The sequence below is a fragment of the Hippichthys cyanospilos genome, chromosome 10 (assembly GCF_059441005.1).
Source record: "Hippichthys cyanospilos isolate Australia breed blue-spotted pipefish chromosome 10, RoL_Hcya_1.0, whole genome shotgun sequence".
NCBI classification, from domain to species: Eukaryota; Metazoa; Chordata; class Actinopteri; order Syngnathiformes; family Syngnathidae; genus Hippichthys; species Hippichthys cyanospilos.
This window is the reverse complement of record NC_142378.1, coordinates 18,026,018-18,045,319: the sequence shown is the minus strand read 5'-3', so window position 1 is coordinate 18,045,319 and position 19,302 is coordinate 18,026,018. Positions and strand designations below refer to the sequence as shown.

Sequence of the window (19,302 nt, the reverse complement as noted above, 5' to 3'; positions counted from 1 at the left end):
ATTGTATGGTTGATAATAGGAAGATGCAAGGCAAACTGACATTGTTTACATTTTTTTTATTACTCTTGATAAAAATCAATCAAAGAAGTGAATATATATTAGCAATTACTGTATATATTTCGGTTAAAGGTAGTAAGTCAAATAAGGAATTCCCAAGATTTTTGGGTGGCTAATGGCCCTGTATCCCAGTAGACTTAGAGCAATCCCTGCAGTGAACATCAAGCGAATCCAAACTCCACATTCAAAAAGCAGCTGACCATTTTTAAAAGCTACCTAGGTTAATTATCATTGTGATGATGCCTTCATAAATTGAACCCTGGCACAGTGCAGATAGTGAAAGAAGTTTTTTTTGTTTTTTTTGTTTCGGAAAACAAATGATCTTTATTCACTGCAGAGTTTAAAAAATCATTTGTAAAAGCTTTACAGGACATAAACCAACTACATTCATAGTAGTGGCCCCTATTTTTATTTTTTCCATCCTCCCTTCTCTTTTTTCACTCGCCTTGTGTCTGTTTCAAATGTCATGTTTAATATTTGCCTCAGGCCACTAAAAAAATGGGTGGCGGACCGCAAATGGCACCCAGGTTGTAGTTTGGACACCGCCGCACTACAGTATTCTTCTCTTTGCACTTTTTTCTTTCAATGCACGGAACACAAGTGGAGTGAATCAATAATTTCCAACTTGCTGAACTTATGTCTCAAATGCTTGTGCTGAGACGTTTGAGGTCTTCTATACCGCCCTACTGTACTGACATACATTAAAGACAACTTGGTTCTTGTCCCTGAAAATGAGGGTGGGGTTGGCATGTGTAGCCTCTGTGTAAACAGATTCATGCCCCTACAGCATGCAGAATAGCCCGCACACACTCTTCCCTCATAATGTGCCATAATGGAGCGCAGTGCCTCGGCTGGCTGGGCCTCTGCGGGCCATCCTGCCATTACATGTGAATGGGCCGGCGGACGGCCCTTATGACCGCACTGTTCCCTCACAGCTCCCCGCAGAGAAAGAACACTTCAATTGTCACAAAGGTGTATGCGGGCCAACACTGCGTGTGAGTGTGTTTGTGTGGAATCGGCCAGGAGCGGAGGAAGGGGTGGGGGGCATAGGGAGCGTTAAATGAAGCAATTAATAAAATCATTTTCTAGCCGGCTAAGGAGATAACAGCTTGGCACGGGACCACAAAAGCATCAACGCAGCCCCCTCGCCTTCCCAATACCGCTTTCTGCTTCCTGGAGACCTGCAGCAGCATCCCTGTTTGACTCAGCCACCACTAGAGGGCATTGTGTAGCTGCAGTCAAGTAGCGGCAACATACACACGCGCGCGGACGGACACGCACACACAGAGTGAGAATACAAAGCAGCCTGCATCACTGAACACAACAAACAAAGCCAGGAGGAACAGCCCGCGCGCGCGCGCGCACACACACACACACACACACACACACACACACACACACACACACACACACACACACACACAGACAAAACGAGCGCACACACACGCACATTGTCACTCCTTGCTAACATTCCAGAGAGTTCTCCTTGCTAGCTGAAAACATATATATAGCTTGGTGACAAGATGACAACATGCTTTCAGAGCTGAATGAGAGACATTAAATGTGATATAAAGGCAGCGAGTCATCTGTATCAATCGGGTAGCGCAGCGAATGACTGATTGGTTCAAGTCTCATTTGGAGCCCCACAACAAGTGTGACAGGCTCAATGATGATGTATGTTTACGTGATAATGACCAAGTAAGCATTTGAATTACTGTAATGGTAATCCAGTAGATTAATGTTGATATAACAGCTTTAGATTTAGTGAAGCAGCATGTGGCTCGTTTCCCCAAAGTTGTTGTTGTGCTTTCTTTGCCATCAACAACATTGTTATCAAGGTGCTGCTACTGGTTTGTTGCAGCGAATACCTTGTATAGTATCTGTGCACTGCAATAGATTTTCACCAAAATCTGTGACTGCAGTTTAACATAATTTCAAGGTCCTCTTGTTTTAGGGTTAGGGTTAGGGTTAGCTTCATCATGCAATGTAATTACTGTAGATGTACATTGCTACCACAACCTGCAAAATACTGATTGTCAAGCATTAACAAGAACTCAGTTATTTGTTAGCTTGAGCTTTACTTGCATATCCAAAAGATTGAGCTTTACTTGCATATCCAAAAGCTATTTCCAAGCCAAAAACAGGTGAAGACTCTCAGTTCTTCATTTTACTATTCAGTCAATACTTAAATGTATACTAAACACATTTAGCCTCTTTCAGTAGTAAAAATGTAACATTTGGTCCATAAGTAATTTGAGAACTAATTCTCTTTCATACCTTTAAAACATTTGCCACTTGAAAACTGAAAACAACAGCACTGGACATCGGGCTCGGGTAACGACCAATCACAACTCACCTGTTTTCTATTTTTGAACATGTAAACCGAGCCGTGATTGGTTGTTACCTGAGCAGATGTGATGTTATGTCTAAGGTATTAATTGTACATGTAAACCATTAATTAGAGACAAAATATTAACTTTGTACTGCTGGAAATGGCTAAATAAGTCAAACATCTCTTTAAGACAGCTGGGATAGACTACAGCTTCTTCGTGACCCTGAACAGGACAAGAGCTATAGAAAAGTCTTTTGACGACTGAGGCAAAGGCTCGCGTCGCAGCTGATGTTTACCTTGAGTGAACACGATCAAGGACGGTAAGAAGAAAATGTTTCAAGTGCCCGTCATTCTTCGGAATCCCTGAGGAAGAATCGCTAGGTGTCACTTTTGTGGCAAGACAAGCAGCACTGATAAAAGTCAAGTATGGTTCCGTTCCTCTGTGGGTTGTGATGTTGAAGCCAGTGACACCTTTTTGGCCCGTATGTGATGTTCCCCAGACACAATATTTGGGCTGAACATTTTCAGGCATTTTTCTATGACTATGTTGTGGGTCGTCATGTTGTGATACATTTGTGGACTGCATTTGTAGAAAAATGTAGTGGTGCGATTGATCAGAGCCAAATTGCATCTTTGACTTTTTTGGAAAAAGCAGGTGTCTCTCTGATTCACTCCATGCTTGCCATGCATCCGCTTTGAATAGCCTCCTTCAATTTGCCTTTGATACTTGCGCCGCTTGTTCTTAAAGTGTCATCAAACTTAATCCTCTTGTTGGGTTCCGTCCCGGAGGCACCACAATTACCTATGTGCTTAAAAAAAATGTTCTCGGCTCTTGAATGATGTTTTTTTGTAAGGCAAGAGAAGACACATTGTTGTTCAAAGAACATGCCCGATCGCCCTGACACATCAAAGTGGTGTTTAACTACAGATCAGAGGATCAACCTATAGTAGGTAATACGATGATCACTGCTGTCATCCAGGCTTTTAAAGCACTCCTTTATTCTGGTTTTATGAATGGTCCCAATATTGCAGCGGACCCCTACCACCGATACGCGGCCCGGTACCAGTACGTGGACCAACTGTTACCGGGCCGCGTGGGCCGCACCCGAAATAATATTTTGGAACTGATTTAGTTTAACAGTTCATTCAGTTGTGCTTTGTTTGGCGTGATCTTTGCTTTTTGTCGCCGCTTCTGGCCGCTGTCGATATTACATAGTGAGAAGGATGACGTGGCTTTTGAGAGCAGTCGGTCGGTGACGCGCACCCGGTCCGCAATATAAATCCCAAGCGTTGACCGGTCCGTGGTGATGAAAAGGTTGGGGACCGCTGCAGTACTGGATTTCCATTTGTACACATGGACTATGTGTCATTATGGCACACTGCCACGGGGAATGATTACATTTCAGGTAATTAGTCCAAAAGTCATTCTTTTTTTTACGACAAATACGCAATCTTTTTTCATCAGGCTCGAAATAGGATGTCTCACGTTGCAGTTTTATAGTAAAAATTCACATTTTAGTTCATATCATATGCTTAATATTTTTATGGCAACATATAACCAATTAAGTGATCACTCAATTGATTTAGAGAAAGAAGGACCAGCTCTATGGCTGCACAGAAACTTTGAGAAGATAGATGAAAATTTACTGTGGGATAGAGGATCACAATATATTAATGAAAAATTAAGAGAAATATGGTTAAATGGGCGGCAAGGTATTTCCATTCATTACATTGGGGAAGAGATTTGAGATATGCACAGAGCAATTTAAGCGAATCTCAGCTGGGGGCGGTGCGTCTATGTAAACAAAACTTAGATCTCAGGAGGTGCGCGTTCACCATGTAAACAAAACATAGATCTCCGTGGTGACACAACTTGCTTTAGTGCACGAATGGAAGCTCAGAACTGACAAAGAATTACATTTATATCATTCAACGATGTTCGGATGACATGATGATCTGCCTTCCATAGGTGAGGAACAGCATCTTTGTACAGTACGCATAATGTGCAGCCGTGAAGTACGGTGTAGCTACTGCTGTGCGTCCATCTAGCTATTGTTTGATGTCGTGCATCACATCATGGTGTTTTCAACTTTTATTGGTCGATTTGGACATTTATGTAACCTTTTTGTGAAATGACGATAGAGAAAAGGAACCCCGGGTCATTCGGTGGCAACTATAAAGGGAAGCAAGGGCGAGCTTGTCGTATTAAAAGACTCTTTAGCAATGGGGGACATCGTCTACTAAGCTCTTACTTTCGCACACTTCATTACAATTTGAACTTTTTGGCTGTAGGGAAATGAATTTCGAGACCTTAACTATTTGAGTGCCATGGACGAGAATTCTCGTCTTTTAAAATGGTAATAACCATAATACATAATAAAATCAAATGTTTTTTTTTTTTTTAATGGAGGATAGCTGACACCCTTGACTAATGCTGAGCTGATATAAGCCAAATGAGAACTGTAATGATAACTGTGACCATTGGATGGCAGAGTTTCCACACATTCAACATAGCTACTATTACCTACATGCAATTCAAAGTAAGAAAAGGAATTCAATCTTTCGTATGATATCACCCATATTTACATAGATATCGCATACAATATTCTGTTGGCCATGAACGATGAGTGAAAATGCTAAATATACTGGCCCTCTAGAGGTTTCCTTTTCCGATAACGTTTGGCCCTAAAAGAGTTAAGGGGGTTGTTTTTGTAGAAATCCAAAGCTGTAAATTTCTGTTGAAAATTTGTAATTTTCATTTCCTTTCATTTATTGAGAGATAAATTCCTTGAGATGACTGATCTCATTTTCAAGAGGGTCCTCAATGACTCAGAAACAAACAAACACAAAATCAAACAAGATGTACAGATAGACAGAGCAATACAGTGATTTAATATAATAGAATGACAGAACCCCAAATGCAAAATAGATGAATGCACACTCACCCGGGCCAATCCTCAATCACTCCAAGCACACCCACACACATATGCACGCACGCATCCAAAGCTCTCCAACAAACTGTATTAAAGTTTACACATAAATCACTGAAGCAGAGTTTTGTCAATGAGTCAAAACTAATATCGCCGTCTTACACTCGGTTTACGTACGGATGCATATACATACTAAAAAGAACTATACGCTACACTTATGTTAATGTCAGCCAGTTAACTGCACGCACAATCAACAGAATTCTTACGGATCAATAAATCGATTACAGTGCCTATGCATACAAAAAACAATGGTGAGTCTCCCGATGCCTTTGTGTGCTCCTCTTGCTGCTATCATTAATTCGCTCTCTCCTCCCTGCCATCTCCCCTCTGCCTGTCCTCCCCAGAGGGCTGTGATGCAGCAGTGATGGACTTTGCCGGGGAGAGGAGGGGGCTTATATACCTGCCGTGTGCACTGTTTGGACCCTCACGCCGACTCCTTGTCTTATTTTCCCTTTGCGCATCTCATCTATCCACTGTTTGCATGCAGCAGAGGGGGCTCGCATCACCTCTGCCCCTCACCCGTGCCTCTCTCGCAAACAAACTTAGGGTCGCCTGTGTTAATTACCTTGCCAGTACAGAGGGGAGGGCGAATAGGAAAACTGCTCACAAGTCGACGTGTAAGCTCAAGTCACCGTAGTGGCTGTGTGTGTGTGTGTGTGTGTGTGTGAGTGAGAAAAGAAGTGTAGCTTCGTATCCCAATGCTGAGTCGGGTATAGTGAGATTTTAACAAGAATCAGAGGAAAAAATCTTCTCCTTTCAAAAGCGAGAACAAGTACGAAAGCCTGGCAACCGCAGTAGCCATTAGTTCACCAGGGAGTGAATGTCAGCTCGCCAGGAATGCAGCGTGTATGCTTTCAGATCCAGTTTCAGCTATGTCATACTCAAACTACCACACAGTGGAATATGTGTATGTGTGTATTTTTTAAGTTTCAAGAGGAGCAGAGAGCATTTTGCCTGTGTTTGCTTCTTGTGTGCAACAATAAATCTCTCCTTTGGTTTCAGACCAGTTCCCTTTGTGGTGATTTTGTACTGATTCCCAAATAGATAACAATTGGAAATTTATTGCCTTGTTGGGCAAGTTACTTTCAAACTGTAATACATTATTTATTACTTATTACTGTCATTTCAAAGTAATTAGTTACGTTATAATATTACTGTATTAGAAATGTAAGGCATTACACTACTTTTGCATTACTTTGACATTACTCTCATCAACATACCTGGAAATATTGATTTGCCATTGTAAATGTAGCTCATTAGGCTCATTACACATTCAGTGGAATGACTTTAAACTAAACTTAATCAAAGGTACATTCTCAAAATTATCCCAAAATAAATATCATTGGCCCCTTAGAGTTGCAAGTGAAGTTTAGTTCTCTGGAAATGTCAAATAATAACAAACAAATAAAAAAAACAAAGTTCTGTGCATACCAACAATACACCAGTGTCATCTCAATGCATCCAAATGAACTGCAATCATGTTATCAACTGCATCAATTAACATGGTAAATTTAAAGGGTTTAGTAGTGTTTTGGGGCTACATTATTATAATGCATTGTAACAAGCTTTACTGTTATTTGTAACTAGTACAATATTTATTTTTTTGTGTGTAATATATTACATTACTGTACAATGCAATTTCTATAGAAATACATGTTGAAAAACTGACACTAAACTGTAATTGCTGTTGTGAGAATGTGAGAGATGAAAGAGAAATAATAGATAACATTTTAAAACAAATTAACTGGCTCGCTACCCTGGACGATATAAGTGGTCAACTGGAAAGCCTTCATCATGTGGAAGGTGCTGAAGGTCTCACCCAAGTCGTCGGTGATATTCAAGCATCTATGTAACTGCACTGACAAACAAACACTAACACTAACTTTTGTGGTGAAGAGAAAGATGGAGCAGTGAATCTCAGCTTGCCACATCAATAATGCGGAAAAGTCATTCAAACATCCTAGAGGTCTGAAATGTTTAAGCACTTTACACTCGACCAGAGAATGTACTATATGGGTCATTTACAAGTAATTTGATCAACAATGGAAGACACTTGTGTGTTTTGTTTGTCTTTTTACTAATTTAGCATTTTTTCATGCAGCTTCTATCTAAACCTATTATGTTCTTGTCTTTTTACAGGCATAACTATAAAGACATACTAAAGCTTCAAAAATTTCGCAACAATTTGGCAACATTTACTTCGCCAGCTGTTTTTGTGTGATTACGAAAAATGGCTTCCTAGCATGTCAGCGCACAGGTCCCTCTGGTGTATTGCAACAAAAAAGGTAAAGACAAATGGTTAAGATAGCTAGAGTGAAAAAGACAAGTCATTTTCTAAAATGACTTATTAAAAAAAAAAAAAAGACCTGTGATGAATTGTTGCATTGCATTTTCTAAAACACGCTACCTAGTGAGGATAAGCGGCTATGTAAAGTGGATGAATGGTGACCCCATGACCTGTGGGGTTGTTTGTGTTGTACAGTCTCCCTCTTTTGGCGGTTTTTTTTTTTTTTTTGGTAATTGTCTTTATTTTTTGTTCACGTTAAACTGCCCGCGACTGCACGCATGTCCTAAAAGCGCGCATTCAGATTTCACTGTGATGACAGCCACTGGACAGCAACAGTTCTCGAAGTTTCTATACACTGTTTGTGTTTAAAAAGGCATCGCTTGTAAGTTACGGTTTGGCTTTCTTGATGTGATGTGCATCTTTTATAGGTACATTTTATGTTTTATAAACGTTTCGTTTATTCATTTGTGTTTTTTCAGTTTTACAGATAAATTGTAACCTCAAAAGGATTGAAGACAACAGTAAACGCCTTAAACGCCAGCTTTTTCATCTTTTTGAAGAATTGTTCGCTATCTGTCAAAGTGCGCACAGACACACGCACACTGACGAGAGAATAATGGAAAAATATGTGCTTGGCATCTTCAGAAAAAATATTTCAAGTTATGAAACTTTGTTTGGAGACACATAACATGAAAGATATTTTGTCATTCAAATTTTTGGAAAGCTAAAGTATTTCGACTTCAGCTGTGATGTCTTTACTGTTATTGATAAAATAACATGAAAATGACCCATAAGTATGGTATAAACACAGTATGTGTCATACAATAAAACCCGCATGTGCAAAAAAATACACCCGAGTGTAGAAAAAAAAAAAAATCAATGCATTGAAGACTTTTCCGCTTTCTTTCTCCCTCATACAAGGAAAAATCCCCCTGTTGTATGATACAAAATGCTTTTTTTCTGCATTTGTGTTGCGCTGAAATTCACTATAGCGGAAACAAAACCTGCAGCAAAAGTCTAGCTTGGTTTATACTTGACGCACCGGCACGCGTTTTGTCACACTTAATACTTGGAGCGGCTTTGCTCACATTCAGACAATATTCTCCCATACTATAGATGGCAGTAAATGGACTTTACAGCATACAAACAACACCACTGTGTAACAGAGGTAGAGAATCCTAGTAGATTCAAATGATCGAAATTCTTCCAAGCATTTTGCACCAAAAACGGAAAATCTGCTCCGCGTGGAGGCGTGGTTGCCAAAATAACGTCATTTGACGTGTGGAGCTTGCAAACGCGTCAAGCTTAAACCAAGTGTATCACTTGAAAATAAGATTAAGTAATAAAGGTGAAAGATGGATGAAGCAAAGTGAAAGATATGATGCAAGAAATTGACGTATGTATGAAAACAAATGCATATTGTAGATTTGGCAATTTCTTTCTTTCTTTTTGTCAATGTTGGATGGTTTTGTTTTTAACTTGAGTCAGATTGTCGATTGCACAACACGTTTTTTATGTTCATGTCCGAGACATAAATTTGCTATAGTGAAAAGTCCCCTGTTGTGAAAAATTTCTGGCTGCAAATATGATTTCGTTGGAGAGGAGTTCTACTGTATTAGAATGTACACATAGAATGAATGATTAATGCTAAGTCAAATAGCCACCGACGTACAGCTGTGCGTTTAAAAGTGCTATATGTGTACACAAATAATAGTTTTGTCATCAAAATCCTCAAAGTCTCTGCTGAGCTGAACTGCAGTCAAATGTAACGAAACGTGACAATGTAGAGTATGAAATATGAAAGTAACATAGAAAGCGTAAGAAGGAATGCTATGTAATTCAATGTTAACTTATGAAGCACTTGTCTATAGAAAAAAAAAACAACAACAAAAGCATTTGCACTTCATGTGTCTGCTAATCTTGTAGGAGAGTGAAACCGGAGAATCGGGATGGTGAAGAATGTAGTCACGCTTGAAATAAATCCATCCATTCCTCTTGTTACTCCCTGCATCCCCTCTGCTATCCTGTCTGTCCGCCTGTCTGTCTGTCATGCGCGTGGGGGTCTATTTATGGAACGCCGTGTCACTCATGCAACACCACCAGATAGCTTTCTCCCTGCCTGTGCGCAGCTCATACATCATTAACATTCTGCGCGACCCCGACATGCATGCAGGCACACACGCACATCTCACATCCTTGAGCACATGGAGATGCATGCAAATGGCCATGTTGCACACGGTACGCATCTGCACAGAAATCATTTGAAAGTGTGTTTGTCTTCCTGTTGGCACAGTCAATGTTGGAGTGCTGGATCATTGTAATATTTAAATTTGAAATTATATATATATATATATATATATATATATATATATATATATATATATATATATATATATATATATATATATATAAATAAAAATGGAACTAAGCAAAATAAAACATTGTTATAAAAAAGGACATTTCTAAGTGACCCTCAAACTTTTTAATTGCACGTACAACTGTGTTTTAATGGAAAACATGACATCGTCATGTGTGATTGCAAACGTTTGAATAGCAGCATACATATATGGTATATTTCAATTATAACATGATAAAAGACGACAGTGTGCGCGCGTCGTCATGCTTCATTACCGACAGAGCTATTAAAGTTGTGCTCAAGGACACCACCATGACACAAACAGCCATGAAATATGAATGCTCATTTCCATGCCATCATCTAGCTATCATCTCTGTTTTGTTTAAGTAACATTTAGTCGGGATGGCTTTTTTCTAATCGAAGATATTATAAAACCTTCCATTTCAAACTAGTTGGATGTGGGTCAAAGGAAAGCGTGCTTTAAAAGGCTTGCGTGCGTGCAAACTCGGGACAGCGTGCGCGTGAGACCCTGTAGACAGCCTTCAGAGAACAGTGATGACAGAAGGAATTAGTGAAGCAACACAAACCAGGGAGAACACTCTCTACTCTGTCCACCTTCACTGACACACTTAGAGCCCGCCATGGCTAGTTGGGCTACAAAGGGAAGAGAAAAGGCTACAAAGTGCATGAGGAGTCAACAAGCGGGCCGTGTAACATATGGGTGGGGGCAGCCGGACGGAGAAGGGTGCACATCTGGACTGGGATTAGGACAGCTAAAGAGGCTAAAAAAGGAGGAGGAGACAGAAGGGTGGGTTTAAGCGTGGTCAAGGGAGGGGGCGGAGGTTACTCTTATTGGAGCCTAACATAAAGTGTACACACTGTCGTGTGAACATCGCAATTGCCAAATGAATACATGCTGAAGAGGTGAATGCAAATTTTATAGAAAGGTTTTGTAACATAACTGCATCAGTATGTTATTCGATATAATATGAAGAAAGGCATGTAAAAGTGACATCCTTTCGCCATTTTAAGAACACGCAACATGTGTTACAATTGGAGAGCCAGGATCTATGTAACCACTAAAGTCAGGGGTAGACCTATTATCAAGTTTTTGTAAAATTCACCCAAATTGAAGTAAAAAAGTGGGGGGGTCGACTTGTACTCGGAGAAATAAGGTAATAAGAAAAAGAAATTTCAGGAAAAATACAACAGAATACTGATGTGTATTGAAGCTAGAATGCAGCAGAATGTTTTGAAATGTGAGAAATGATGAGGAAAAAATAAACGTGCACACTACAGTAGAACTCCCCTGCAACGAAATCATGTTTGCAGACAAAAAATTTTCACAAGAGGGGATTTTTCACTTGAGCAAATTTAGAGGTAAACATAAAAAACATGTTGCGCAATCTACATTCTGATTGAAGTTAAAAACAAAATCATCTAACTAGCTCACATTGAAAAACGAAAAAATAAAGAAGGAAAGAACTTGTCAAATGTACCATTCATCTAACAATATGTATATCATTCATTTACATACTTACATTAATTTCTTGCATAATGTCTTTCACTTTGCTTAAACCATCTTATTCTGTCTTCAAGTGTTAAGCTTGGTTTAAGCTTGGCGGGTCCACAAGCTCCGCGCGGCTCCAGGCATGAAAATTACGTGATTTTGGCAACCATGCCCCTCAGCGCGGAGTCAGCGCAGGCCAGATTTTCCGCAACACATACCTTCCGGAATTTCTTCACAAGCCGAAAACATGGCGGACTATCTATAACCTTATGGAAGTTTGCCGGTACAAACACTTTTATTCGGCTGAAAAGGACTACCGTGACCTAAAAACCGTAAACAACTCCTGGCCAGCACCACGTTCTGTGGAGATGAGGAGTCTGTTAAAAAAAAAAAAAAAGCTTGGAAGAATTCCGATCATTTGAATCTACTAGGATTCTCTACCTCTGCTATAGAGTAGTGTGTGTATGCTGTAGACTCTTTTACTGCCACCTATACGTAGTATGGGAGAATATCGTCTCTGCGGGGTAAAGCCGCACCGAGTGTAAAGTGCTGCAAAACCCGTGCCGGCGCGTCAAGTATAAACCAAGAATACAGAGAAAAACATTTCATATTATGCAACATTTTTCGTTGAAGGGGGAAGTAAGAGGGAAAGACTTCAATGCATGCAGATTTTTTCACATGCAGGTTTCATTGTAGAGAGTTTCATTGTAAAAATGCTGCCTTGGTTCCTCTTACTCGGTGGATTTGGAGCCAATTGGGTTACCTTTAGGTTGGGTAAATTATTTTTGACTCCGTCGACTCTTTTGAAAATTGGCTGTAGGAAGGCTGAAGATCTGAAAATGGTGACTGTTTTTAACAGCTCAATGGGTGAAAAACGTCTGACTTTGGACATGGATAAGAGTTCAAATTTTGTTAGGGTGGTCAGCCCACCAGTGGAAAATGGGTGGATTGTGTCAGGAAGGGCATTTGGTATAAAGACTGGGGCAAACATTTGAGCGACTTGGTGCAGCAACAACTGACGCGAGCTGTATCTCCTTCTCAAAAATGTTGGTCATAAAAGTAGTGTTATTTTTAACGGATATACTGATCAGATGATAGCCCATTTCTTGGTAGCATGAACACATCAGTGTGCGTAGTTACCCCTAGTTGAATCAAAATCTTGAGCAACATCCTGGGTCAGCTCCTCAACCCAATACACTAGGTATAAAAAACATTCAGTAGCATTAGCTTAGTCCCTTTTGGACCCAGCAATGGGGGCGCTTCTTCACCCAATGTTACACCGCAGTTTTAAAAGGGTAATAAAAAGACTTGTATAAAATTTGTATAGCAGAATGGGGAAAAAAAATGAAAGGAGAATTAAAATGATGTGTGACTGAATGTAGATGCCAAATGCAAAGCTTGCAAAATGCAGACGGCAATGAAATTTGTTTCTGGTTCTTACTTGAAAAAATCCCGGAGGCATTGGTCCTCCTGGCATGCCATCATTGGGCGGCATGTTGCCCATCACTGGGCTGGGGGCGGCAGCCGCACTCTGGAAAACACACAACGGAAAACACAATGAGCCATGGAAAAATGAAGCCAAACCTTTACGAGTCTGATATGACAATAAAGAAACGAGATTGCAGCAGCCAAGCTCATGAGTTGAAATCACAGCCTCCATTCGTCAGCTCACCAGACCTGATCTAAAAATAACTCACCAGTGCTGGGATATTGCCACTTCCTAAGAATGTTTTAGCGATGATCGTTTGAAAATGTAAAACCTTGCAAAGATTTCTAGAAATCAAGTGTTACCTTTTGATATTTATCTGTTACCTACCACGTTAAATCATGAACATGATAGTCGCGTTCATATCAATAATATCATTAGTTACAAACTAGAAGTTCTCACTTTCATAAAGCTTGGTGAGCAATGATTTACTGGTTTAACCCTTTCCTTGCCAGCGACAAGAATTCTAATCATGTAAAATACTTGTCTGCCAGTGACTATGTTTTTTTTCTTTTATGAATAGAGTGATGACACTGATGGCCAGCGCTTTTCTTCATTTTAAACTTACTGAGAACTGTAATAATTAAGTGTGACCGTTAGATGGGAGTGTTGCTCTCGTTAGCTACGAAATATGTGATCAGCGGGCTTTTTACAATGACGCTTGGCACCGAAAGAGTTAATATCAAGGCTCCTCCTGTAAGATTTATGGATTTAATTTGGTCAAAATCCCTCCCCAATATTGGTTAATTCAAATGTATCCAAATCATTATAATACATTTTTAATGAATACTTTAGATCAATAATCGGTGAGTTGATTTATTGTAAACGATTAAAATCATGACGTAAATGCTCTGTATATATTTTGCACACATTTGCATTTTTATTAGAGGTAAAAAATTGAATTACTTCAAAAAATAATTAAATGCTTGACTAATTTTAACCTTACACATGCATGCTTATTAATTATAAATTCTGCTGATTATTAATTAAATAATTAATTTAGAAAATAATGAAAAAGTTAAAGATTTTTACATATGCATGACCCCAAAGTTTTATCTATTTATTCAAAAATTAGTTATTAAACCTCATTGATTTAACCATAAATAATCAAATAATCTGACATATTTTGCAGAAAGATTTCAACAGTTCTTCAAAACATATGACTTACAGGGCCATTAAAAAAAGTTTCTGTCCACTTGTGTTACCAAATAATACATTGCATGTTTGAAGTCCAAATATTATACTACGGTGATTTTTAAAATGTGTTCTGCGGTCTCCATTTAGTAGAAAGTCAAATTCGAAGGTCCAAACTGTGCATGATGTTACATTGGCAAAACATAGTACAGTACATTTGTGAAGTACACTTCATTTATATTTAACCTTGAAGTTGTATAAAATTGCCTTGGCTTTTGTGGGACCTACGGCAAAATATAAAGCTTCTCACAGTTTTGGGGACCTCCTAATGTGTGTGTGTGTGTCGTCATTTTATTTGTATTGGGTCACAGTCCTGTTTGTCTCAATTGTTCAAGCTATTGAGGCACGTCCTGCCCTGGTCTGCCTTCCACAGGTTTGTCTTGGACGCATCGTGACATCCGAGAAAGGCAATAACAGACTTTTTTTTTTTTTTTGTTCTTGGGAGAATGACTCACTGTGTTTCATGTTCTCTTACGAAAATACCCCGAGACGTGACACCCCGCTAACCTCGACCTGGCCCTAATAAAACGGCTAATTGCTGGCAGTTTGGGGGAGGAGGGCTGCCTAAAAACACAGCTAACATACCAAAGAGCCTGATCTATAACAGAAGGATTAAAATGAACTGGGGGAAAAAAAGTGTCCACTCCTACCTCTAAAGAGGACTTAAAGGGTCGGGACATTCACTATTTGATTTTGACTGCGCATGTGTATGCGCAAGAAGTGTACAAGACTCCACACACTACGCAGGTGAAGCTGAAGCAGCAGCAGCAAAAGGCCCCCTTCTCCTAGTTGCCATGACAACCCCGACCTCAGCTCCTGCACTCCAGTGCCCATTAAAACCCTCAGGCCGTCAATCAACAGCATGGCCGGGGTGGCGGAGGGAAAGCGAGCGAGAAGGAGAGAAAAAAAATGAAAATGAAGAAGAGAGGCAAAACCAAAAGAGAGATGCAGTCAGATGAATTTCTATTGTGCACAGTTATCACCTACATCTCTTGCTGGAAAAAAAAAAAAAAAAAAAGGTTACGGCAACCACGTACAACGGCACTGATGAACGCTGGAAGGGCATTACTTATGAATGCCGCAGTATTATACTCCAAAGTCGCCACTTTGCTGCAGCGATCTATCTTCTGGCTACCTTTAAATGTTCACGAGCTTACCCTGTCGCCGGGCCTTAGTTCTGGTGTCTGTAGTATTATATAGGGCTGACCAATACGATGTTTTTGAGGCCCATGTACCTTCAGATATTTCATGGATTCCAATTCTGATAACTGATTAAACGGCCAATCAATTACGTCTAAAATCAATAAAATGACATTAAGATATGAATTTATGGGCGGAATGTTTCACTGGTCAACGTTACTTTGTCATTCAGTGTTTATCTTTACAGCCAAGTGAAAAATCACCAAAAATCAACCTATTTTGTTTTAAGGGGGAATATATGAATGTCATTAGCTTTGCTTTATGTTGCAATGTGTTGATATGTGGAAAACCTGTTTTATTCCAAACAACTTGTGTGCTGTCACATTAATTTCTGAACATACATACCAGTTTCCTTTACATGTAATGCTAAAGGTAAATCTGCAATAAAAGAAGGTATTCTGTCATCACAAATGAATCTGCAATAAACAAAGAGCGGAGCAGCGAAAGTTTTGAAATTGCTTTGTTTTGAAGGATTTTTTTTTTCCCACCAACATTTAATTCCATGTGTAAGCAAACTCTCTGCACTTTTTTGACCACTGAGAATTTGTGGAGTTCACACATTCACATTCAAACTAATGTGAATAATTGGGGGCAGATGAAGAGCGATATAACACTTAAACAAGTCTGACTCATTCAGGGTTAAAAGTGAGAAAACAGACAGCTTCATCTGCGGTTCATGTTTGATGGTTCTTGCTAACAAGAGGGGCCGCTCTCCTTTAGCCCTTCGCTTTGTGAAGCTCTTCAGCTCCATGCCAATGGCTACTTTGCCTGCCAGGTTGGCTGGATGGCCCTCAGACAGTGAATGAGCGTCTGTATCAGTGCGGGGATCAGACCGCCGCTTCCAGGGAGTAATGGATCCGCTGTTATCTGGTTCCAAACAAGCAAGCCGACAACAAGCAAGCCGACACGCTACTACGACTACCTGCTGGCCACTGAAACGCGGATGGTGCTTCAGCAAGTATGTCTGTGTTTTGCATCACCACATATAATAGTCAAAATTGCTGTTTATGAGTCTCCACAACCTCAAAAACCAAGCCAGGAATTCTTCATCACTACTCTCGTTACCGCAATTCCCTTCCCAGAGACTTTGTGTCACGTCCCTTCTTCACCTCCTCTTCCCTCAACCTCAAGTGGTCCAATAAGTCTGTCAGTCAAGGCGATTTCACCATGATAAGCAGAGGCGGCGGAATGCAACTGTGCGGCAGACGAGAGGGTCGTGACACCCAAAAGAATGGAGCCACTCTGGATGTGCCTTCCGACAACCGGGGTCTTGCTCGGATCTGGAAGCTCAGTTCTATATTGTTCCCTCGCTATATCGCAGTTTTTGTTGCCTAGGCTACCTTGGGTTAACAGGATACAGTGGTGCATATGAGTGATCTGCCTCTATAGGGGTTCTCCAGTACATGTCAGTTGCTCTGTTAGCTTTAAGCTAATGTTACCACAAAATGTGAAACGCACATCAGGCCCGTCTTGATAATTACTACACCGACATTGTTCGACGAGAAAAAATGCACACAATGGACTCTTGCAAGTGTGTTTATATACATTGTCAACTTTCATTCATGCCTTTGCCTCGGTCTCCTGCCTGTAAATTTGTCTGCTGATGTGGGAGTCGGCTCTTACAAGTGCACACACACTCATGCCGCACACACAACACACGCACATGCAGATTGGCTGATGTAAAAAGTTTCACTTTCACTTTTCCAGTTTGTTTCGCAAGTCATTGCTAGGAACCCACAATTCGTGTACCGTAGTGCTAATGGTAATGCTAACCATATTTCAGCTAACAGCGGGGGTGCTCAACGCATCGACCGCGGACAATCGGGCGAACGCTGAGGTAGTGTTGGTCAACCGCATGACATCACACTATGAGTTGACTGAAAAAAAATCAGTGTGATTATCAAGTTTACACTTATCCCCTTTAACACTAAACTGTACGGGAACTCGGAGTTCCTGGTTGCAAGGGTTCTGGGTCTAAGTTCCTGGTTTGAGGCGGCGAAGCGGGTAGCTTATTCCATTCGAGCTGATGATGTGACGCAGGGGAGGGGTTGACTGCATTACCGCTCCTGTCCAGCAAGGGGTGGTAACTAAAAAGAAACTGGATAACAAATAAGCAGAATGGTTTTTTTGTTGTTGTTTTTTTTGCAGGATTTTGTGTAAAAAAACAACCGTTAACACACTGGTTCTCAAATGGGGGTACGAGTGCCCCTGGGGGTACTTGGAGGAACTCCATGGGGTACTCAGATTGTCAATAACATACAAACAAAAAATACTTGATATATATTAGAATTATAGGATCAGTTCAATGTTTCAGGAAAATAAAAAAAAAAATATTTTACTTTTTTTGCATAATTTCATTGCTTCATGCACAATGTGTTATGCGAACATTTGCATTCGGCATAGAGTCTATGTGGCTCCAATGCAAGATCTCCAGTGGATCAAGAGAGATTATGGCTGATTTAGAAATGCTGAACTGCAGGTAAATGGTCTTTTACTCATATAGCTTCTCTACCTTCTGTATTCAAAGCGCTATACACTGACTTCTCATTTACCCATTTATTTATCTACATTTATTTAATGATGCAAAATCAGGAGCAATTAGGGGCTCTGTATCTTAGTCAAGGATATTCAGACATCGGCACAATGTTCGCAAAATCCAACCCTAAATCTCTTGGTTGGTACAACGGCACTCTATGACTGAACTATGTCATCCCCACGTCAGTCTTTGTGCATTGGCATAAGACTCATTGCGTTTCTCAGAGTACAACTCCAGTATTTTATCCTTATTTCTAGCCCCAAAATTAGGGGAGTCAACTTATATACTCAAAAGAGACCTACACTCGCATTTTTCGTAAAATTCATCCAAACTGTGGTAAAAAAGCGGGGGTCAAATTATAAGCGGGGTCCTCTTGTACTCGGAGAATTTCTGAAAAAATAAACTTTTAATTAGGAGGATACTGTTTAGTTCACGGTGCTTGGCTGGTAACCAGTTTAGAGTGCCCCCTGCCTACTGCCCATGGCAGTATGGATGTTTAGTCCATTTGGAAATCGACCTTTGTTGAGCCAAGATACCCAATTTACATCACAAGAATCTCACATGTAGCCAGCATCCCCCCGGGATAATTTAGAGTCTAGACATCGTTTTTATCGTAACAGACCTAATGCATATATAACCCGTTAGGCAAAAACAATGAATGTACTTCTTTTGATTTGATTGTCATTAATATAATTTTCAAAAGTATAAGAGGACAAAATGCTGTTTCATGTTTAAAAAAAAAAAAAAATCACAAAATAACGGTGTGTTTTTTTGGGGATGGAGTATAAAACAGAATGATAGGTAAACTGCTACAATTAACACAAAAATCGCCTCTTCAACAATAAAGTGGTAACTCTACTTTTGATATTAATTCATTCCAAATGTAATTTCACAAAGCGTGCAAATTTAGTTAAGTTTAGTTTGGGGTCATGCGATGTTCCTGTGTGTTCCTGTCATTTCTAAAGTGCTAAGGACGAGCTAACAATGCTAACGTCAGACGTGAAAGCACAATGTGGTATGTTACATTTGTGTTTTATGTGAATATGTATAATGTTGGCCGTAGCAAATGTTAATTTTATGTTTGATAGTTCTACAGTTTAAAATGTTGGTTCGACGTATAAAGTGAGTAAAGATGAAAAGTGGAAGACCGCAGTAAACAACAATGCAGAAAACTGGTGTCTTGTTTGTGGGCAGGCCGGCATATTAAGAAATTATAAAAATAATATGGAATATGGAATTTTACTGTAAACCCCCTGCGAACCCAGTACATGCATTCAGCGCTCTGAAAATCCTACCTTTGCTGATGAAGTAATTACACACATACATTCACAGAACGAGATAAAAACAAAAACAA

General features: G+C 39.9%; 1 protein-coding gene across 2 annotated transcripts in view; it reads right to left on the bottom strand.

Moving 5' to 3' along the window:
• The window catches only part of LOC148417398 (single-stranded DNA-binding protein 3-like), a 122,166-nt gene that overhangs the window by 22,047 nt on the left and 80,817 nt on the right, over positions 1-19,302 (bottom strand). For both annotated transcript variants that reach the window (XM_088426126.1, XM_088426125.1), the window contains exon 5: positions 12,974-13,063. In XM_088426126.1, coding sequence (XP_088282252.1) covers positions 12,974-13,063 — 90 coding nt within the window. The remainder of the gene's footprint in view (positions 1-12,973; positions 13,064-19,302) is intronic.